Consider the following 23,452-nt stretch of genomic DNA (forward strand, 5'->3'; position numbering starts at 1 on the left):
TATTTAATTCAGTGTGTTTAATTATCTTACCTTGTCTAGAAATAAGCTTAATAACAGTGACAGAAGATTCAGTAATGACCGAAATCAAACACAGCCCAAGGAGGTCTTGAGAGTGACTTACATAGTTTTAATCATAGACTAAGAAGACTTTAGTCCTATAGGAATGTACATGCATAAAACAACTAAGAAATGGGGACCAGCACTGTGACTCAGTTGGTTAATCCTCTGCCTGCGGCGCTGGCATCCCATATGGGTGCTGGGTTCTAGTCCCGGCTGCTCCTCTTCCAGTCTAGCTTTCTGTTGTGGCCCAGGAGGGCAGTGGAGGGCCGCCCCTGCTTGGGCCCCTGCACCTGCATGGGAAACCAGGAAAAAGCACCTGGCTCCTGGTGGCTTCGGATTGGCACAGCACTGGCCATAGAGGCCATTGGGGGGTGAACCAACGGAGGGAAGACCTTTCTCTCTGTCTCTCTCTCTTACTGTCTATAACTCTACCTGTCAAAAAAAAAAAAAAAAAAAAAAAAAAAGCCTAAAAAATATGGAGGAATGGAGAGGAGTGCTTTTTTTTCTGCACATTCTAACTAAAGTAGCTTGAAAAAGTTTCCTTGTGATAGTTGATACTTGAATATTCATTTGTAAAATGAATTAATTATTTGTGAAATGAATTAAGAGAGATGTTTTGTGGCACTGTTGCCTCCTTTTGCCAAGCCTTTGAACTAAGCAGGCTCCTGACCCCTCAGTACCTTCCATCTGCCAGTGTAAGAGAGTTTTCAGCTTCTTGGAAAGTTTCACCATCAGTAGATAGTAGTTTTCATAACATTCTCTTCTGGTAACCCTAGCCTATAGTTCCCCTCTTCAGTTACGGCCTGCCCTGGCCTGCCCTTGTAAGACCAAAGGCCTCTGTAGACAGATGTCTTCTTTAGCTACTATCAGTTCTATTTCAGGAAGTACCCTCCTAGTTCCACCTCCACCTGTGTGAGTGCACATGTGTGTGCATGTGTGGTTAAAATTAAATATGTTACAAAAAACATGCAAGATAGGATACTGGCACCATAAAGAAATGTTGAATATTTGAGGAAATAGATATATTTACTCTGATTGGACATTACACAATGTATACATATATTGGGATATCACATCATACCCTGAAAGTATGTATAATTTTTATAAAGTTAAAAATTTTGTACAGTAAAAATTTTGGAAGAAGTTTGTGAAAAAATGGAAAAAGCTAGATATGGAAGAACATAGACCTTCCAAAAATTTTTTTAAGAGAATTATTATTTGAAAAGCAGAGTAACAGAGGGAAATAGAGGAGAGCAGAGATCTATCTGCTGGTTTACTCCCAAAATGTCTGCAAGAGCCAGGACAGGGTCAGGCCAAGCCAGGAGCCAAGAACTCCATCCTAGTGTCTCATGTGGACAGCAGGAACTCAATGCTTGGGCCATCATCTGCTGCCTCCTAAGGTGTGTGTTAGTAGGAAGCTAGATCAGAAGCAGAGGCAGGACTCAGTCCCAGACACTCATATGGATTGGGAATGTCCCAAGCTGCCATTTAACTTGCTACAATACAATGCCCACACCCAAAGTAGCATCTTTTTTTTTTTTTTTTTTTTTTTTTTTTTTTTTTTTTTTTGACAGATGTACTTAGACAGTGAGAGAGAGAGACAGACAGAGAGAAAGGTCTTCCTTCCGTTGGTTCACTCCCCTAATGGCCGCCACAGCCGGCACTGTGGCGATCCAAAGCCTGGAGCCAGGTGCTTCTCCTGGTCTCCCATGCGGGTGCAGGGCCCAAGCACCTGGGCCATCCTCCACTGTCCTCCCAGGCCTCAGCAGAGAGCTGGACTGGAAGAGGAGCAACCGGGACCAGAACCCAGCGCCCACATGGGATGCCAGCATCACAGGCGGAGGACTAACCAAGTGCGCCACAGCGCCGGCCCCACATCTTTTTTTTTTTTTTTTTTTTAAAGATTTATTTTATTTATTTGAAAGACAGAGGGGCTGGCGCTGTGGCACAGCAGATTAATTCCCTGGTCTGAAGTGTCAGCATCCCATATGGGTGCTGGTTCGAGACGGCTGCTCCGCTTCCAATCCAGCTCTCTGCTATGGCCTGGGAAAGTAGTAGAAGATGGCCCAAGTCCTTGGGCCCCTGCACCCACGTGCGAGACCCAGAAGAAGCTCTTTAAAGTAAACTTTAAAGAAAAAAAAAATTTACTGGGACTGGTGCTGTGGAGCAGTGGGTGAAGCCGCCATCTGCAGCACTAGCATCCTGTATGGGCACCAGTTTGAGTCCCGGCTGCTCCAGCTCCCTGTCACTGCGCCTGGAGATAGTAGTGAAAGATGGCCTAGGTTCTTGGGCTTCTGTATCCAAGTGGGAGACCTGGATGAAGCTCCTGGCTCCTGGCTTCAGGTCAGCCCAGCTCTCCGCATGGGAGACCAGGAGGAAGCACCTGGCTCCTGGCTTTGGAACAGCGCAGCACCGTCCGTGGCGGCCATTAGGGAAGTGAACCAACGGAAGGAAGACTTTTCTCTGTCTCTCTCTCTCACTGTCTCTAACTCTACCTGTTAAATAAATTAAAAAAAAAAAAAAAAAAGTACAGCACTGAAGAGGCCATTGCTGTTGCGTAGTATAAATGTGGGCACTGGTTCGAGTCCTGGCTGTTCCACTTCCGATCTAGCTCTCTGCTATGGCCTGGGACAGTGGTAGAAGATGGCCCAAGTCCTCGGGCCCCTGTGTGTGGGAGACCCAGCAGAAGTTCCTGGCTCCTGGCTTCAGATCGGCGCAGCTCCAGCCGTTGGCGGTCAATTGGGGAGTGAACCATCGGATGGAAGACCTCTCTCTGTCTGCCTCTCCTCTCTGTGTGTAATTCTGACTTTCAAATAAATAAATAAACCTTTTTTTTTTTTAAAAGAAAAGTACAGCAGTGAAGCTGATGAGTATAACTTAGACCAATTTCATTGTGACTATTTTTTTTTTTTCAAGAGAAAGAGGAATGCAGGAAACTGAAACTATGTGGTAGAATATTTTAGGTGCAAAATCCTTGCTTTCCTGTATAAAATGAATTATTTAAGAGATTTATTCTTGTTAGGACCTGTGGAGTTGATGGTGATTTAGAGTGTTTTTTCTGGGGCCAGCGTTGTGACCAATAGCAGGTAAAAGTTGCTGCCTGCAATGCTAGCATCCCATATCAGTGCCAGTTTGTGTCCTGGCTGCTCTGCTTCTGACCCAGCTCCCTGCTATGGCCTGGGAAAAGCAGCAGAAGATGGCTTTAGTGCTTGGGTCCCTGTTACCCACTTGAGAGACCTGAAGGAAGGTCCTGGCTCCTGGCTTTGGCCTGACCCAGCCATCTGGGAAGTGAACCAATGGATAGAAGATCTCTTTGTCTCTGTCATTCTGACATTAAAATAAATAAATCTTAAAAAAAAAAAATGAAGTGTTTTTTCTTCCATTACTTCTTGAGCAGCTCTCTGGTTTTTAAGATCTTTTCTTTATATATTACTTTCTAGAAGTTTTATTTTCATTTTCTAAACTAATGTAGATATTTGCAGGTTCTAAACTACTAGAAAGCAGCTGAAAACCATTATTATTCTGTTCTTTATAGTCATCTTTCCATTGTATTTGAGCCTGTGGAAGAGATAAGATTTCATGGTCTTGTTATAGCAGACATTTGAAATTTTGAAATGAGCCACAAGGTAAGGTTCTTTTAGCTTGTTCTCCATTAATCAGCAGCTCTTGCATGATTTGATATTTGTTAGGAGGGGTGCAGCCAACAGTAAGCTCACTTACCATACCATAAGCCATCTGTAGTTGCAGAGTAAATCCAGACTTGAATAACAAATCTGCTTTTTACTGAGTTAGTTACTTTGGGCAAACTACTTACTTAAAATAGACCTTAGCTTCTCCATCTATGAAATGTCTTAATGGAGGTAAGGATTTGTCCAAATACTTAATAGGGTAGATGTTAGAGAATAGGTACTCCTTGAGTATTTCTTCCCCCATCCAGGTTTAAATAGAAAAGAATTTAAGAAAGTCTTTTAGGGGCCGGTGCTGTGGCGCACTAGGTTAATCCTCCACCTGTGCCACCGGCATCCCAGTGAGCACTGGGTTCTAGTCCCGGTTGCTCCTCTTCCAGGCCAGCTCTCTGCTGTGGCCGGGAGGGCAGTGGAGGATGGCCCAAGTGCCCCTGCACTCACGTGGAAGACCAGGAAGAAGCATCTGGCTCCAGGCTTTGGATCAGCGCAGCACCGGCTGTGGTGGCCATTAGGGGAGTGAACCAACGGAAGGAAGACCTTTCTCTCTGTCTCTCTCACTGTCTCTAACTCTACCTGTCAAATAGATAAATAAAAATCTTTTTAAAACAAAAAAGTCTTCTAGTATGCCCTATCAACCATAGTAAGAGCAGCAGAGTGTAAAAGCTCTGAGAAAAATCTTAGGTTTTCCTCTCCAACTCATGTAATTAATGTAGTAGATGAAGTTCTCGGATGTTTTGGGAAGAGAACACAAATATTTAATCTGCCAGATCAAACCAGAGAAGAGTAAATGTAATGGCATCTTTGTCTCAAGTGACGTTTGTTTTTCATCTGTTCCCCACCTGTTCTCTTTTCCCCTCAAAATTCTGAGTAACCTTTTCCTGACTTAATAAGAAAAACATCTGAAGATAATATAACACTGTATAGGTAACTTGAGGTTGCACTCCATTTGACACCACCCAGTGGACATACGTAGGCCAGCATGAGCCTTAGGATGTGTCTCTGTCCTTCCTTACAGTCCTGCTTATTGGCTTACACCCACATGCTATAGTCCTGTGCTCAACACCCTCAGGAATCCAGAGAGGAGAGAGCTTGGGCAGCTGTGCCCTGATGTCAACATGCCAAACGTGTGAGAGCTTTACAGATGCCTGATTCTTGTCTTGTGTGTCATCTGCTCGGGGGGAAAAGTATTAAGTGGAACCTTGAATTCACTGAAAGGGTGTGTCCTTCAAAATGACCTCATTGGTGTCTCAGGAGTAATTCTTCACGTCCACCTCCCAGTGATATCTGCTTTTTTTTTTTTTTTTTAATATATTTAGAAGGCAGGACTCCTGGAATCTCTGATTTTGACAGAAGTCACTTGTGCATTCAAGCCTATCTTTGAAACTACATGAGATTTTGCTTGATTTTACTAGGAAGAGAGCAAATATTTACTTAGAATTGGTGAGAATCACCTCTGGGAATAGAATTACAAAATTACATGATTTGAGAGATCTGGGCTTCCTTACCATAACATGTCACCCTACCCACTGAATACTATGTGCGAAAACTTGGTGAGGGAAGCCGTTTCCAGGTGCTAATTAGTTAGTGCTTATCATTTTTCTTACACCCTTTTCCCTGTTGGGCAGTGAGGAATTATACACAAGAGGGATAGATAACTTTAGAAAAGCATACTGCTGGGACCGGCACTGTGGCGTAGTGGATAAAGCCGCCGCCTACAGTGCTGGCATCCCACGTGGGTGCTGGTTCTTGTCCCAGCTGCTCCACTTCTGATCCATATTTCTGCTATGGCCTGGGACAGCAGTAGAAGATGGCCCAAGTGCTTGGGCCCTTGCATCCGCATGGGAGACCTGGAAGAAGCTCCTGGCTTCTGGTTTCAGATTGGTGTAGCTCCAGCCATTGCAGCCATCTGGAGAGTGAACCAGCGGATGGAAAACCTCTCTCTCTCTCTCTGCCTCTCCTTCTCTCTCTGTGTAACTCTGACTTTCAAGTAAATAAATCTTTAAAAAAAAAAAAAAAGAAAAGCATATTGTTGGGGAAGGGCAGGTTTTGGAGAGGTATCTCAGTTAGGGGTGTTGGGAGTTGTAGAGAAGCATGACTCCCCATGTATGCAGGTGGGGTTATACAGAAAGGAAAGGGGTACAAATATCTGGACATGAAAAGTTGCAGAAAGTAACTTATTTTTTTCATAGTTGTAACTTTGAAAGATTGACGAGAGGAATTATAGTATGTTCAAATTATGATAAAGTTAAAGGCTCCTAAACAATTAACAAATCAATAAAGCACTTAGTTCTGTTTATGCATGTATCTGATGAATGACAGTTGTCAATTCAAGAATGGCCTTTATTTCTTGATTATATATTTTAGTATATGAAGCTTTTGCCTGAACTACAGATCTGAAAGTAAATTTGGAATTTTTTTCATGAGCATTAATAACTTTAGTCAAGGTATAATTCATTAATCTTAAAATTGTTAACTAAGACAGTCAAATTATAAGTAGCTCTAATTGCAGTACCTTCCTGTACCAGGAACGTGTACCTCACTTGAGATGATTCTACTAAAAGTGAGAAGATCTATAAGTGACCAGCACACTGTTGCGGATCATACACATGCAATGGCAGTTTTGAGTTTGTGATTCTAGTAGATATTTCCAGATGTGGTGCTGTTGTTACATGTAGCTTTGTTTCTAGGAGCCACTTAAATTGGTAGTACACCCTCTTTTTCCACCTACTTGTTCGTTCAACGGACACTTTTGGAGTGCCTACTGTCAGATCTTGTTAGGTGTTAAAAATAAAAAGATGAAGGGTTGGCATTGTGTTATAGCAGGTTAAGCCGCTGCCGGCAATGTTGGCATCCCGTATGAGTGCTGGTTTACGTCCTGGCTGTTCCACTTCTGGTCTTGCTCTCTGCTAATGGGTGTGGCAAAGCAGCAGCAGATGACCCAAGTGTTTGGGCTGCTGCCATCCACGTGGGAGACCCGAATGAAGCTCCTTTCTCCTGGCTTTGGCCCGGCCCAGCCCTGGCCGTTGCAGCCATTTGGGGAGTGAACCAGCAGATGGAAGACCTCTCTCTTTCTCTCCCTCTCTCTCTATAGCTCTGGCTTTCAAATAGATAGATAGATAGATAGATAGATAGATAGATAGATAGATAGATAGATGCATCTTAAGAAAAAAAGGATCAAGAAATTCAAAGATGAAACTGCTGCCTTCCAAGTTCAGTCTAATACATGCCCAGGTAATTAGATTGCCTGCTTATCACTGAGTATGCTTCATAGCAGGGTTTTTTTATCATAACACTTTGAAATTTTAGGCCAGACCATTTGTTGGAGGGCTTTCCCAAGGAATTTCATAGGATGTTTAGCAACTTCCCTGGTCTACCCACTGGATACTGCTTAGGGCTCCCGCATCCCATACTGGAGTCTCAGCGTTGCTCCCTACTCCCAGATTCCTACTAATGTGTATCCCAGGAGGCAGTAAGTGATAGCTCCAATAGTTGGTTCTCTGCCACCCACACAGGAGACCTGGATTGGGTTCCTAGTTCCCAGCTTTGTCCTGGTCCAGTCCCAGCCTTTGTGGGCATTTGGAGAGGGAACCAGCAGGAGGAGGTCTCTCTCTTCCTCACTCCTTAACTTCCCCGCTCCCTATCAAATAAAGAAATAATTTTAAATGTCTCTATATATTTATTGCCAAATTCTAGAGAACAAATCTACAATGTGAACCAGACTTTATCTGTATCATTGACAAAAGGGCTTTGATAAATCAGTTTTCAAGATCTCTCTCTGTCACTCTTTAAAAAAGACAAAAATAAATAATAAACATTCTGAAAAAAAAAAAAGTATAGGAGCTGGCACTGTGGTGTAGCGGGTAAAGCCACAGCCTGCAGCGCCGGCATCCCATATAGGGGCCAGTTCAAGTCCTGGCTGCTCTACTTCCAATCTAACTCCCTGCTAATGCATGTGGGAAATCAGCATAAGATGGCCCAAGTCCTTGGGCCCCTACACCCACATGGGAGACCTGAAAGAAGCTCCAGGCTCCTGGCTTTGTATCCGCCCAGCTTCAGCTGTTATGGCTGTTTGGGGAGTGAACCAGCAGATGCAAGAACTCTCTCTCTCTCTCTGCCTCTGTCTCTCTGTGACTCTATCTTTCAAATAAATGAATAGATTTTTTTTAAAAAAAATGTAATGCAAATCTAATCTGTGTATTGGGAAGAAAAGCTAGATCTGTTGCATAGTGTTTATTTATGTGACTTCTCAAAGGAGAATACACAAGAATGATACTGGATCGCACCTACTAGATATTGTGTATTTTAGCTTCAGTGTCTGTAAGGCCTCTCTTTCAAAGGTGGGATATAGAAAGGCTAGTTCTTCAGTTTCTTAGGATGTTACTAACACTATGAACAATACAAGCAGGTGGAGGAGAAGAGTGCTTTAATGAAAACTTGAGCTCTTTTCTGAACTCTGTACCAGCATTACCCTTTTCTTGTTTAGAATAAAAGTATTTCACTTTCTCTAATGTGTAACCTGGACAACTGGCATATTTCTAAAATGTTTCCTGTGTTTATTAGGCACATGACTTTTAATTTGTTATTTTCCTTAACTAGACTCTATTACCTTACTGCTTTTCCAGAAGAACGTTGTACAACCAAGAATTAATTTCAGTAGTCTCTTAAAGTGCTTGTCTTGCAGCAGTGCCTTTCTTCTTAAAGTAGGGTGACCACCTTCCCGTTTTAAAGAGCACTTCAGGGCCGGTGTTGTGGCGTAGCAGGTAAAGCTGCCCCTGACACGCTGGAATCCATATAGGCATCCATTCAAGTCTCAGTTGCCCCACTTCCCATCCAGCTCCTTGCTAAAGTGCCTGGGAAATCATGGAAGGATGCCCCATGTTCTTGGGCTCCTGCACCAATGTGGGAGACCTGGAAGAAGCTCCTGGCTCCTGGCTTTGGATTGGCCCAATCCCAGCCATTGTGGCCATTTGGGGAGTAAACCAGCAGATGGAAGATCTCTGTCTCTCCCCCTCTCACTCTGTAACTCTTTCAAATAAAATAAATAAATCTAAAAAAAAAAAACAAAAAAAAAAAACAAAAAAACACACACTTCAGTAGAAGTCCTAAAACCTGTTTTATGTGCATCTTTGGTACTAACTAGCATTAAATATCCAATTAGTCTTTTTCAGCTATCTGTGGGATAGATAAATAAAAGTGGGTTTTATCTTGTCTTCATAAGAAATACCTAAATTCCATAAGTCTACCCTCTTTGTTTTGCTCAAAGCTTTGTTTCCTTGTTCTTGTAGGATACCCACATTTCCATTTCTTTGCCTGATAAAGTTTTGATTCATCATGGATAATCTGACATCAGAAGAAATTCAGCTGAGGGCTCACCAGGTTACTGATGAGGTAAATGCTTTATTGAGAATAAGTAATCCTGTTGCAGTTTTCACGGCGCAGGGTCTTCCTAGTCCCTTTGTGTCAAAGAATGAATTTGCCCCTCAGTGGCATTCATTGCTCATTGCTTTTCATCAACTCACCAGAAACACTAAGTAAGGGAAGATAATTCGCATGGTTTTTCCAGATAGTCATTGCTTAACAGTTACTCACAACAAAGATACTCTAAATTTGAAGAATTCTGGATTTTTTATTTATTTCCTACTATCTGTGTAATATTCTTAGAGTTCTGTCTTCATCAAATTTTTATGAACCCCTTTAAGTGTACCATCCTAATTTTCTTTTAAGAAGGACTTGATAAGAATAACTGAAAATACAGTGACCAGTTTTCTTGATTTTGTTTTAAAGGGAGGGATGGGCTAGTGATTTTTAAACAGAATAACGTTCTGAATATAGTCTGTGTTTTTTTTTTTTTTTTTTTTTGGCTACATATTTTGAAATGTTTAAACTAAAACTGTATTTTTTTCCTAGTCTCTGGAAAGTACAAGGAGAATCCTGGGTTTAGCCATTGAGGTAAGAAAGTGTTTAATCATCAAGTTAAATACAGAAGTTTATAGGAGGGATCCTGATAGCACTAGCTGGAGTTGCTGCTAAAGCACATTCTATCAATATACTTTATTATTTGAAACCTGCAATTACTGAAATTGTCAAACCATGTGCTAACTGGCCTTTTCTGCTTTTCCCTTTGTGATGGTATTGGAATATGCTTGGAAAGATGAATTAATTTTAAGTTTTTGACTTAATTATTTTTGGATATTATGTTGAAGTGTGTTGATTTAAGAATGCTAGTTCTGGCCGGCACCGCGGCTCAGTAGGCTAATCCTCCGCCTTGCGGCGCTGGCACAGCGGGTTCTAGTCCCGGTCAAGGCGCCGGATTCTGTCCTGGTTGCCCCTCTTCCAGGCCAGCTCTCTGCTGTGGCCTGGGAGTGCAGTGGAGGGTGGCCCAAGTGCTTGGGCCCTGCACCCCATGGGAGACCAGGAGAAGCACCTGGCTCCTGCCTTTGGATCAGCGCGGTGCGCCGGCCGTGGCGGCCATTGGAGGGTGAACCAATGGCAAAAGGAAGACCTTTCTCTCTGTCTCTCTCTCTCTCTCACTGTCCACTCTGCCTGTCAAAAAAAAAAGAATGCTAGTTCTATCTGTAGCTTCGATCCTCTGAGGATGAATTTCCAAATGATTCTAGTCTTGCTATTTGTCAGCCCTTTTAAGGTCTTATTTCTGTTGGTTTAGGGTATTTAATTAATTAATTTATTTTTTACTATTGGTATTTTCCCTCTTTGTTTTAGTCTCAGGATGCAGGAATCAAGACCATCACTATGCTGGATGAACAAGGGGGTGAGTTAAAGTTACTGACAGAAATTCTTAAATTGATTTACAATGCCAAAATGTTCTATCAAATCAGCCCTGTATAGATTTTCCTTTGGGAATGCCTTAACTTTGTAAGATGAGTGATGTGTTTACTTCTGATTTGAATGACATCATGTTTATTGCCTGGTTAGCACAGGGGGCAGTGACCAACTATATACCAAGTATGTGTTAGGCCAGCATGGCTTATTGTGTGCATCAGGCCTCTATGCATTCTTACTTCACCCTAGAAATCAAAGTTAAGTCCTAAAACCGATTTAGATTCAGATTAACTTGGGAACATTTGATTTGAGTTGGCCTTGAGAAATCTCATCTGTTTTTGATTAGTCTTGTGGTCACCTCAAGTTTCAAGCATAATAAGTGATAGGAATGCTGGGGATCTGATGTGGTCAGAGTACACTTGCTTGCATTGGGAGGGTGCTAAATCTTCACATGCTCCTGGTGTACAGATTTCTTTAGAATAGATCCTTCCACAATTATAAGCCATTGTCAGTATGGGTGTAAGAGTGTCTTCATGTTGAACATTTTGTAATATCTTCTGACACTGATAGATTTATTCTTTGTGGTATAGTATTGGTAGATTTGAAGTTGAAGTTTGCTATTCCACTATGGCGTTTTCTTGTTGATACTGTAACAGAAAATGTACCTTCAACACTTTATTCTTAGAACAACTAAACCGCATAGAAGAAGGCATGGACCAGATAAATAAAGACATGAGAGAGGCAGAGAAGACCTTAACAGAACTCAACAAGTGCTGTGGCCTTTGTGTCTGCCCATGTAATAGGTGAGTGGATAAATCAAGTTTTTTTCAAAATCAGTAAATGAGAGCATCTCCTCCCAAGTAAGGTTAGAAGTATGACTGGACCTAGATGAGGATGTTTGTTAGGTAAACTTAAAATATTTCTTCTTTTGGCAGATTGAGTGCTTCATGCGAATAGCTATGTTCATTGAAAACCATGGCTTACTTTTGGCCAATACTGGGAGCGATTTCCAATTTTAATTTGTAGTAAAATACAAAAATTTTGGAAAATACGTATTTGAACGATACAGAGCTGGATGGGGTTAGTGTCTTTCGTTTCAAACAAGGGAAGTTAATAAAACTCGAGTATGTGTTCTGTGATAGGCTCCTGAGAGATGGCTAAAGGAATAAAGGACTTGGGCCTTGTTTTCAAAAGACTGCTATGTTGTTGGGCGTATGAAGAAAAAACAGAAAATATGTAAATCTAGTGTTAGCTCATATGATATCAATTAAGTATAGGGGGAAAGGTGATAAAGGTTGGGCTGGAGAACATCTTACAGAAGAGGTGGCAGATGAGTTAGGCTTTCAGTGATTAGCAGGAATTTGGATGAACCTGAGAAATAGGGAGGGCATTTTGCTATGTAAGATTCAAAGGAAACAAGGATTAAGGAAGCTGCCAAGCTGAGGAATTGATAGGTTAGAGTGGAGTATATGATTATATAACCAGGAGACTAGTTAAAAACTTACTGTATTCTAGGCCAGTGAGGTTGGACTTTATTAGTGAGGATAGAGAAGGTGCTTGTACAAATCAAGAGAATTTATTTTAAATCAATTGATTGATTATTTTAAATCAATATCTGTAATAAGAAGAAATGCTGAAGACTTGGAGACTAGTACATTGGCACATGAAAGGTCTTCAAAGCACTATGTATGATGAGATTTTGCATGACCCAGAAGAATTCATTCTTTTGGTGCCTCCATTGTGAATATTTAAATTCTCTACTTATCCTTGGGTAAACCAGACTCTGTGACGTTGACAAATACAGCATCTATTCAGACTAACAGGAGGTCTGATTCTAAGACAGTTTACCATGGTCTTTCTCTTCTGTTAGAAGGAGTGCATCTTTGTTGTTTAAAAAAGTAATAAATAAAATAACTTTGAACTTTACTTTTAGTTGAAATGACAATGTCTAGGGATTGAATGACTATGCTTACTGCTGAAAGTATTCATTTCTAAAGATCTTTGTAAACATTAGTACTTCCATTCATTTGTCTCAGTTGATCTGTTAGTCCAAGAGTGGCATAAAAAGGTTTACTGACTCTTAGCATTTTGATTCTTCAGAGGACTTAGGAATGGAGGAGTTTTTGTCCTATTTTCAAATGAATGTTTTCATGTAACTACATGTTCTGTGCCATTTCTGCTAGAGAAAATAGAGTTAAGTTGCCTGTTGATCAACTTTAGTGTTTGTTTTGGCCAGGCTTTCAGATTCGATGGTGTTCTGCCAGTCTTGTCTGTTGGCTTCCTGTTCTAATGTAAAACTATTGACTTGTTTTAACCTTGGTTGACTCGCTGAAAGTCCACATTTTAATAACTGACTTCTCAGGGTATCGCAGGTTCTTTAGGCAACTAAGTCATAAATGTGCAGATTATTGGATTCCAACTCTTAGCTATATTTTGCAAGCTTGTTCCTTTACCCTTTGTTCTGTGTAGTCACTTGGAAGAGTGAAGAAAAAAGAATGTATGTTGCTCCCCCTCTTCTTGGAGGAACGACACAGGACCCTGCGCTGTTCTTTTGTCTGCTCGGCCCTTCCCGGGTTTGCTGCTGGTTCTTCCCGGGTTGGCTGCTGTCCCTTCCACCTCCGTGGAAGGGCGGTTCCCCCTGCCACTTTCCCCACTTCCGTGGGGGAGCGGCACACCGCCGGCCAGCTCTCTCGGGGGCTGCTCAGATGTTATTCGGATGTTCCCCTTAGATGTTCCTGGTGCATGTTGTTTCTCTCCTCCTTTATAGTCCTCTTCCACCAATCCCAACTCTGCTACCCACACGCCGAGCACGCTGCTCTCCTCCAATCAGGAGCAGGATCAGCTCCTGCAGGTTACTGGTCGAACTGGAGGCAGCTGTGTAAAAGTTGTTTACTCCTCTCCCAGTGCCATTTTGTGGGAGAGAGCAGATGCATAGAATAAGTCTTAATTCCAGTAACTTAGTCTAGTCTGAGTTGCTCCCCACAAATGTAGGTCAATTTCTTTGAGATAGGTGTTAGGAGAAAAACAAAGAGGAAGTCCTTCCTAGAATCCAAAGCAAGATCAGCTCGTAAGTCATGGGTTGTTAAATGGGAAGAGCTTTGAATCCTAAGATTATTGAAGTGAGAAATTGCTCTACAGAAGTTTTTTTTTTGTTTTTTTTTTGTTTTTTTTTTTTTTTTTTGACAGGCAGAGTTAGACAGAGAGAGACAGAGAGAAAAGAGAGAAAGGTCTTCCTTCTGTTGGTTCACCCTCTAGATGGCCACTATGGCCAGCGTGCTGCGCTGATCCGAAACCAGGAGCCAGGTGCTTCCTGGTCTCCCATGCAGGTGCAGGGCCCAAGCACTTGGGCCATCCTCCACTGCCTTCCCCGGGCCACAGCAGAGAGCTGGACTGGAAAAGGAGCAACCGGGACAGAATCTGGCACCCCAACTGGTACTAGAACCTGGGGTGCCAGTGCCGCAGGCGGAGAATTAGCCTAGTGAGCCACAGCGCTGGCCTCTACAGAAGTATTAATTGTGAACTGCAGCCAAGCATAGGCAAGCTTTTGTTAGACACCAATGGGAGAGAAAATAGAATATGGTCTTCAGCCTTCTCACCTCAGCAAAGCCTTTACTCAGTGGGTCAAGAGGATACACTTCTTAACAGATAGAATCAAGGGGCGACTGTAACAGAACAGTTGTTCCCTGAAGAGGAGAGAGTGATATCTCAGTTTAAAAATGTCTGATTTCTATTCTTTTTCTTTCATCTATTTCTTCTTTATATACCGTTGAGGCCTCCTCATCTTAACTGCTAATCAGAGTTTCAGTTAGGCTTATCATATAAGCAGTCGTAACATGAGCTTCTCAGAGGCCGACGCATGATCTTGGTCTTTGTATAAACCTAGTATTAATTCTGGTAGTACTAGTAGTAGTAGTAGCAACCCAGTTCTATAGTCTCTTACCTGCCATTCAGAAATCTAAAGACTCCAAAGCCAAGGTTTTTTGTTTTTTCGTAAATAGCGTTACCACTTACTAAACTGCAAAATGTAACCTGAACTGAACATTTAGTTTTTATTTGTCACACTTAGTGTAAATATTAACTTGTTTTACTATAGAAATATTTATGTATTTGATTATGTGGTACTACTGAGAACATCTTGCATCCCAGTGTTTTAGATGAAAATTGTAGTAGGCCTGTGCATTAATTTAATCTGTCATTCTGAATGTTTCTAATTTAATCCTTGAACAACGGCCTCAATAAGATCCATGCTCTTATTATCACCATTCTACATCTGGAGAAACAGAGGCACAAAGAAGCTACATTAGCAAATGGAAGAGCCGGGATTCAAGACCTGCCAGAGCTCTTGCCTGAGCTATAAGCCACATTGCTTTTTTGAGCTTTTTTGTTGTTGCTGATATTGGATGCATTGCTGTTTAGAAAATGCTTGAGTAGATTTGTCCTTTAAGATTTCTTTTGTTCAACAGGATTAACTGAAGCCAGATCAGAAAATCTTTTTTTTTTTTTTTAAATAAGACATGGAAATATCTGTACTTAAAAGAACTTTGTGTTATGAGAGAATTTTAACTGTAGCTGATTCTAAAGGCCTGATAGAATTTAACAACAGATTACTAGTATTAAAGTTTAAAATAATGAATAAATACTGTGGTTTACTACATTGGAATTCTAACAGCACAATAACACATACCCTTTTTAAAAAATATCCTTTATATTAGACAGTAACCAATAAACTATAATTAGCAAGGAGACAGACTTAAAATGGAATGTCACATAGCAGTGAACTGCCTGATATCCCAGTTTACATGTTCTTTGATAAGATATTCTTCTATGTTGAGTTGGTCTTATAAAGTCCAACGTAAAGGCACATAGTTTGAAGACAAATCAGTATTTAAGACCCCTTACTAGGGAAATTCAAAATAGGTGCTATAGGTCTTTTGCTATTCCAATCTTATGTAATATTGAGATATGCAAACCGAGCTGTGAATGGCTAAAACACATATTGGTTAATGTTTCCTTCAACAACTGAATGTTACCTCCATCCTACTCACTGAAACACAGAGATCTACCTCTGGTGCTGGCTGTCTTATTTGTTGTTACTCTTTTTTTTTTTTTTTTTATGTTCCATATGGTATTTGATATTTATTAAGTGATCAATAAATACTTGTTGATTGAATGTCCTTGCAGAACTTGTTGACTGGTGGGAGAGTTAGAAGTGGAAATACACTTTTAAAAATTATAATTCAAATGAAATTTGTGATAAAAGCAATGAAGGAAATGTATAGCCACTAAGGAGTGAGGAAGTTTCACATCTCCAGTAGTATTTCCCTTCTCTTGTATTAATTTTTATAATTTTGGTAAGGAATATTGTCACTCAAACTTTCTGAGGAACAATGAAGTGTGCTGTGGTTTAAATGGTCTTTTTGTTTTTCTTTTTACCCAGATTCTCAGATGTTGGTTGTTTCTATGAAACCAGGCAGGAATTTGGATGCATTGTATTTTTAAAACTCTAAAACTGCATCTGTTCTGTTTGGCTGGCGTTTACTATTCTCTGTATTCATTCTCTCATCTAATCTCTTCCTTTCTAACCTGCTTACTAAAAATGAAGATTTAACCTCAGAAGCCGGGCTCAGTAACTGCTCAAAGGGAACACTGAGATGCAGTCTTGTGGCGCAGTTTGGGCTGCTAACCTGCTATCTAAAGGTGATGCTTCACGTGGCTTTCCTGTGCATGCGCATGGATTTTGTGAATGATGGAGACTGTCGTAAAACCTGTGCTGTGGTGTGGGATGTAAAGTGAATTTGTTCTTCATGGGTGCTGTTTGACAAATAATGGACTTGATAAAAGAATTTTAATGTATAATACCACCCTTTAATAAGTGCCTGTGATCATTAAGTTCTGGCTAAATAGCATTTAAGATTACTACATTTTCTAAACAGTTTAAAATAGGTTAAGCTTTGTAGACAGCTCCTGCAGTCTAGCTCTGACCAAAGGTAAGGGATTTCAGACTAAATGCACCTTTTTCTTCATAGGACTCTGATTTTAGCATCCTATCTTCCATTAAGTTTCCTTACTCCTTTCTGGTTCCTGAATGAAAATTTCCTTTATGAAAGTGTTGCTTCTAATGATTTGGATTTCCCATGATTTAGGTCACTGTCAAATCAAGGATTTAATTGCCTGTCTAAGTCACCTTAAATCTTATTTGAAAACAAGGTGGGATATAAATTTTAAATGTTGCTGTGTCTAGAATCTTTTTTATTTTATTTTATTTTTTATTATTTGAGAAGAGCCAGAGCTCTCATCTGCTGGTTCATTCCTGAGAAAACTGCAGGGGCTGGGGCTGGGCCAGGAGCCAGGAACTCAATGTAGGTTTCCTGTTTGGGTGGCTGGAACTCAGTTACTTGAGCTATCACTGCTACCTCCCAGGGTCTGAGCAGGAAGATGGAGTCAGGAGCCAGAACTGGGCATTAATGTGGGCGCTCTTACGAGTGTCGTGGCCACTAGGCCAAACACCTGCCTCTATCTTCTTTTTCAAAATAAAAGTTGTCCCTCCTTATACATGTTATAATCTATTCCATAATAGATCATTGCCTGCAATGCTGTGAAGCTCATAAGTGCTTATTAGAGTCCCAGCTACTCCACTTCCGGTCCTGCTCCCTGCTTGTGTGTCTGAGAAAGCAACAACAGATGGCCAAGTACTTGGACCAGGTTCCTGACTTGCCTGGCCCAACCCTGGCTGTTGCAGCCTTTGACGAGTAAACCAGTAGCTGAAAGATATCTCTGTCTGTCTGTCTATCTCTCTCTCTGTACCTCTCTACTTGAAAGGCATAATGAGAGAGCCAGACAAAAATCTTCTATCCTCTGGTTCACTCCCCAAATGTCCATAACAGCCAGGTCTGGGCCAGGCTGAAGCCAAGAGCCAGGAACTCCATCCAGCTCTCCCACATGGTAACAGGGACCCAAGTACCTGGGCCATCTTTTGCTGCCTTCTCAGGCACCTTAGTAGGAAGCAGAACCAGAAGCGGTAGCCGACACTTAGATGTGGGAAGGTAGCATCTCAAGCAGTGGCTTAACCTGCTGTGTCACACCACTGGCCTCACTCCTTAAATTTGGATCTTTATGAGAATTATGAAGACTATGCTTAAAGGCTTAAAAATTAAATATTTGATTTCTACCATTTATTTCTTACTGTTTGTTTCTTGCTGTTTTTCTCCTCTACAGCTTGACTATCCAACACATGCACATATGCATATATCATATCCACTCCATATTATAACTAGTTTTTTAAAAAATATTTATTCATTTATTTGAAAGGCAGCATTACAGAGAGGCAGAGGCAGAGAAAGAAAGGTCTTCCATCTGCTGGTTCACTCCCCAGATGGTTGCAATGGCCAGAGCTGTGCTGATCTGAAGCCAGGAGCAAGGAGCTTCTTCTGGGTTTCCCACGCAGGTGCAGGGGGCCCAAGCACTTAGGCCATCTTGTACTGCTTTCCCAGGCCATAGCAGAGAGCTGGATGGGAAGTGGAGCAGCTGGGACTCGAACTAGCATCCATATGAGATGCTGGCACTGCAGGCAGAGGCTTTACCCACTGTGTCACGGTGCTGGCCCCTATAATTAGTTTTTTTAAATAAGGTTTACTTATTTACTTGAAAGAGTTATACACAGAGAGAAAGAGAGGCGGAGAGAGAGAGAGAGGTCTTCTTCCATCCACTGGTTCACTCCCCAGTTGGGTGCAATGGCCGGAGCTGAGCCGATCTGAAGCCAGGAGCCAGGGACTTCTTCCAGGTCTCCCATGTGGGTGCAGGGGCCCAAGAACTTGGGCCATCTTCCACTGCTTTCCCAGGCCATAGCAGAGAGCTGGATCGGAAGTGGAGCAGCTGGGACACAAACCGGCGCCCATATGGGATGGTGGCACTGTAGACGGCAGTTTTACCCACTACACCACAGCACGGTCCCATATAATTTCCTTTTCTCCTTGATATGAAGAATAATAGCTAATATTTGGATTCCAGTATCCCAGTATGTAGACTATCAATGTTTCTAGGCATACTACCAGAGAATTCTAAGTTACTGTTCAGTGACCCATTGAACTTAAATGAAACAACAATAAAAGATTCCCAGGCTATAAACCAAATGTACTGAAGCAAAATCTTCAAATAACCAGCTTTCTCTTATGGTCAGTCAAGTTTGAGAAATACTACCCTTAAAGCATTTAAGATCTTTTGGAAGGAAGGCAAATTAATTTCAAACCATTATTGCATTTCAAACACTTTTTAGTTCATGAACTTGGGTAGGCAACCCCCTTGACAATGCCTTTGAAACATACAGCTTTCATCATGTTCCAACTTGGTAGGGAAAGCTTCAGAGTAATGGCAGGTGGCAAGGTGTGGATCAGTCGAAAGTCGTTACCTAGAGCGAAGGTACAGGAATAGAGACACAGAGTTCTCTTGAGGCTGAATGTTAGAAATCAAAAGCATTTGTTTTTGAAAATTCAAATTTTTATTTGAAAAATAAGGCTGATGTGAATATGGATATTTAATCTGGTTTCATAAACTTAATAATTAAGAAATCAAAAGCATTTTAAAATCATCTCTTAAACATACAGAGCATATCATAACTGCATGAAAAAAGTGCATATATTTTCCAAACCTATTAGAAGGTAAGCATGCAATTCAATGCAAAGCTGTAAAGCTTTCCAAAGTCAGCATTTTTTTTGTTTTCTGCCTTGATATTGGAAGAACATCCAGTCATTTTAATGGGAGAAGAATTTGATAACCAATACTCTTCTTTGTTTATAGGTTATGCTTCAATTAAAACTCATTCACCTTACCATTTTAAAACAATTCATATGCATCTTTTTTAGGAGTGTACATTGGTATGAACACTTAAAAATTTATTTATTTATTTATTTGAGAGATAGAGTTACAGACAGAGAGAGGGAGAGACAGAAACATCTTCCATCCACTGGTTCACTCCCCAAATGGCCACAAGAGCCAGAGGTGGGCCAATCCAAAGCCGGGGCTTCTTCCAGGTCTTCCCCATGGGTTTAGGGGCCCAAGCACTTGGGCCATCTTCCTCTGCTTTCCCAGGAGATAGCAGAGAGCTGGATCAGAAGAGGAGTAGCCAGGCCGTGAACTGTCACCCAATGGGATCCCAGCATCATAGTGCTGTCCCCTCATAATGCATCTTATGTCCCTTGAATCCAACTGTCAGAGGAAGAGTTCTCATAAGTGCTTAAGGAATTTTAAATCTTGCCTGTTAAGTTTGGGAAAGAGGTTGAGGCATGTGACTATCCCTTGAAAAACAGGAGCCTGCAAATCCTGTACCAGTCTACTGCCCTTTCTGGGCCAAGACTCTCAGAAGTACAGTATCTCACTATTCACTTTCCCACCTGTTTCACAATCTGAGCCCATTTCATATTTCATTCGTTAATACTTCTGGTTACTAACTTTCTGAAGACTAATATATGGTTGTTGTTGATTTGACAGACAGAAGGAGAAACAGTCTGAGAGCCCCCACCCACTGTCAGATCCCCAGATGCCCAAAGTAGCCTGTGCTGGGCCAGGGCCAATGCTGGGGATTTGGGGCTGAAGTTGTGGGTGGCAGTTTTAAGCTGCTGCCCATCACTCTGGCATCCCATACCAAAGTGTTGGTTTGAGTCCTGGCTGCTCTGTTTCCAATTGAGCTTTCTTTAATGCACCTTGAAAGCAGTGGAGGATGGCCAAGTACTTGGGCCCCTGCCACCCACACAGGATACCTGGATAGAGTTCCTGGCTCTTGGCTTTAGTGGTCTCAGCTATGGCTGTTGCGGCTGTTTGGGGAGTCAACCAGCAGGCAAAAGATCTTCATCTCTTTCTCCCTGTCACCTTTCAAATAAATAAATCTTTTTTTTCCTTAAGATTTATTTATTTTTTTGAAAGGCAGGGTTACAGAGAGGCAGAGGCAAAAAGAGAGAATGAGAGAGATCTTCCATCCACTGGTTTGCTCCCCAAATGGCTGTAACAGCCGGAGCTGGCCTGATCCAAAGCCAGGAGCCAGGAGTTTCATCTGTCTCCCACATGGGTGCAGAGGCCCAAGGACTGCTTTCCCAGGCCATAACGGAGAGCTGGATCAGAAATAGAGCACCTGGGACTTGAACCAGCGCCCACATGGGTTGCCAGCACTGTAGGTGGCAACTATACTGGCTATGCCACAGTAAAAGCCCTTCAAATAAATAAATCTTTAAAAAAAAAAATGAAAAAAACAGGGAGTTGAATCCATTCAATCCAGGAATCCTATGTTATTGGCAGAAACCCAATTATTTAAACCATTACTGCTGCCTCCCAGTGTCTGCATTAGCAGGAAGCTGGAGTCAGGAGCCTGAGCCAGCTGTCAAACACAGGCAGTCCACTGTGGGACACGGTATCTTAACCAGAGTCTTAGCCACTAGGCTAAATACCTGCCTTGTTTATTTTGTTTTCTATCTACTACTCTGCTTTATAATTTTGCCTGGGGCTTACATGATTAACAAAGAAAACATGTAAATAGGTTTCAGTAAACTGACAGATAATTATATGAAAATATACATATAGGGCTGGCCTTGTGGTGCAGTGGGTGTAGCCACTGCTTGTAACACCAGCATTCCATATCAGTGCCAGTTCAAGTCCTGACTGCTTTACTTTTAATCCAGCTCTCTGATAATGCGCCTGGGAAGGCAGTAAAGCATAGCCCATGTTGTTGGACCCCTGTCACTCATGTGAAAGACCTGGATGGAGTTCCTGGTTTTGACTTCACCCGGGCTTGGCTTTTGCCACCATCTGGAGAGTGAACCAGAGAATGGAAGATCTCTGTGTGTGTGTGTGTGTGTCTGCGCGCGCGCGTCTCCTTCTCTATGTCACTCTTTCAAATAAATAACTCTAAAAAAACTAAATACTCATTTAAAAATGTATGTCCCACCTTTTTCAAGGGAAGATTTAACTGTACAGCATAAATAGGAAATATAATTGCAACTTAAAGTGGAACCAAGAAAGGCAGTATGAGAACTAATTTTTTGGTGTTTATAAATTTGTTTAGTTTTGCAGTGCCTGTTATCAAAACAGGAAGTAGTACCCTTTCTGTAGCATTAATGGTTAAGAACAAAAATCCAATTATAGGTTTGCCAAAAATGAATACCCGTATGCCTCTGAAGGAAAGAGTCACTGTTTTCACAAACTTTCTTATCTCAGTTGTACCAGTTTGAGTAGTAATTCTCATGGTAAAATTCTGCCAATGACTAATTTTTGGCCATACCTATTACATGTAAAGCACATGCTTTTGCTTTTATTTTTAGAAGATCTAGACTTAGAATCTTTTTTTTTAGCAACAAAAAAGTAAACTTTTTTTTTTGGAAGAAGGAAAAAAAAGCCCTCAACCAAAGGATTTGTAACTGGCACCAATGTGACCAAGGCTTTAGTTGTCCAATTTTTTTTTTTTCTTTTTGCAGGCAGAGTTAGACAGTGAAAGAGAGAGACAGAGAGAAAGGTCTTCCTTTTGCCATTGGTTCACCCCCCAAATGGCAACTAGGCGGGCGTGCTGCACCAATCCAAAGCCAGGAGCCAGGTGCTTCCTCCTGGTCTCCCATGCAGGTGCAGGGCCCAAGCACCTGGGCCACCCTCCACTGCCTTCCCGGGCCACAGCAGAGAGCTGGCCTGGAAGAGGGGCAACCGGGACAGAATCTGGTGCCCCGACCAGGACTAGAACCTGGTGTGCCGGTGCCGCAGGCAGAGGATTAGCCAAGTGAGTCGCGGCGCCGGCCTGGTTTTCCAATTTAGAAATAATTCATGTCTTTCATGATATTTCTTTTTTGAGAAATACTTTTAAAATTTCCTGCCAAATTGTAATTTAGAGTACCTGATCAGCTGAAACAACCCTGGTTCAAGTAAGAGTAAGCACCCAGAGTTTAAGAATGGTCTCTTCTGCCTTCTTTATCATCCTTCCCACTGTGAGATGTCTCCAAGGAACTTGTTAAGGCATTTCAGAACAGCTTTCCTAGGGGACTTGTTTTTCTCTAGTGACCATTAACCTCTTTTCTGGCAAGTACCAGAAGCCAAGGGAACCTGAGAAAATCAAATGATTGCAGTTTGCAACTTGCTAACAGCTTAGTGAAGATTTGACAGAAGTACTATCTGGGCCCTTTAAAAATGATTTGATGTCAGTGGGTTTACTAATTCATCTTTTTCCTATCCCATGTTGCCATGAAGTGAAGCATAGATTCAGCAATATCAGCTTTTCTGCTAGATTTTAGGGTCTTCTTCAAGATGAACAGTACTAATTATTACAACTGTCCCTCTCCTGCTTTTTGGTATCTCCGTATTCCTGACTCTTAATAGGACGAAGAACTTTGAGTCTAGTAAGGCCTACAAGACAACATGGGGAGATGGTGGAGACAAGTCGCCTGGCAATGTGGTGTCTAAGCAGCCGGGCCGGGTAACAAATGGTCAGCCTCAGCAACCAAGCACCGGGGCAGCCAGCGGTGGATACATTAAACGGTATGCCAGCTCCTCCCTCTGTCTGCGCCTTTCTAATCTCTCACGTGAACCTAACTTAGCAAATAGAAATAGTGCTTTTTCCATTTTTGAAATATATTTCAGAATCTGCCTGTGACAAAAACGTTGACTGTGGTTGTTGCCTGTGGATGATGGAATTAATTTCTCCTTATACTTTTCAGTACTTGACTGTTACTGGAGTAATATTTTACTTCTGTAGATGGAAAAATATGTATCATGTAGAGCAGGGACCGGCTGGGTTCCTGTAAAGGGTCAGGCAGTAAATACTTCATACAGTTGCAGTTGCAGTTACTCGGCTCTGCTGCTATAGAACATAGCCACATAGCATGCATAATCAAATGAGCATGATTTATTTTTGGGGGCTGGCATGTAGCACAGCAGGTTAAGCCACTGCTTGTTTTCAGCAT

The 23,452-nt window shown here is 41.7% G+C and overlaps 1 protein-coding gene across 7 annotated transcripts in view; it reads left to right on the forward strand.

Annotated features, from left to right (window-relative positions):
* SNAP23 (synaptosome associated protein 23) overlaps nt 1–23,452 on the forward strand; it is a 38,167-nt gene that overhangs the window by 10,254 nt on the left and 4,461 nt on the right. For 2 of the 7 annotated variants that reach the window (XM_051821711.2, XM_051821712.2), the window contains exons 2-8: nt 3,596–3,686; nt 9,032–9,134; nt 9,654–9,695; nt 10,467–10,515; nt 11,212–11,329; nt 15,964–15,996; nt 22,869–23,027. In XM_051821711.2, coding sequence (XP_051677671.1) covers nt 9,078–9,134; nt 9,654–9,695; nt 10,467–10,515; nt 11,212–11,329; nt 15,964–15,996; nt 22,869–23,027 — 458 coding nt within the window. In that variant the 5' untranslated portion in view covers nt 3,596–3,686; nt 9,032–9,077. Of the gene's footprint in view, nt 1–3,595; nt 3,687–9,031; nt 9,135–9,653; nt 9,696–10,466; nt 10,516–11,211; nt 11,330–15,963; nt 15,997–22,868; nt 23,028–23,452 lie in introns of those variants that run through there. The other 5 variants (XM_008268794.4, XM_008268791.4, XM_070053245.1 and 2 more) reach the window with 4 other exon arrangements.

The sequence above is a fragment of the Oryctolagus cuniculus genome, chromosome 12, assembly GCF_964237555.1.
Source record: "Oryctolagus cuniculus chromosome 12, mOryCun1.1, whole genome shotgun sequence".
NCBI lineage: Eukaryota > Metazoa > Chordata > Mammalia > Lagomorpha > Leporidae > Oryctolagus > Oryctolagus cuniculus.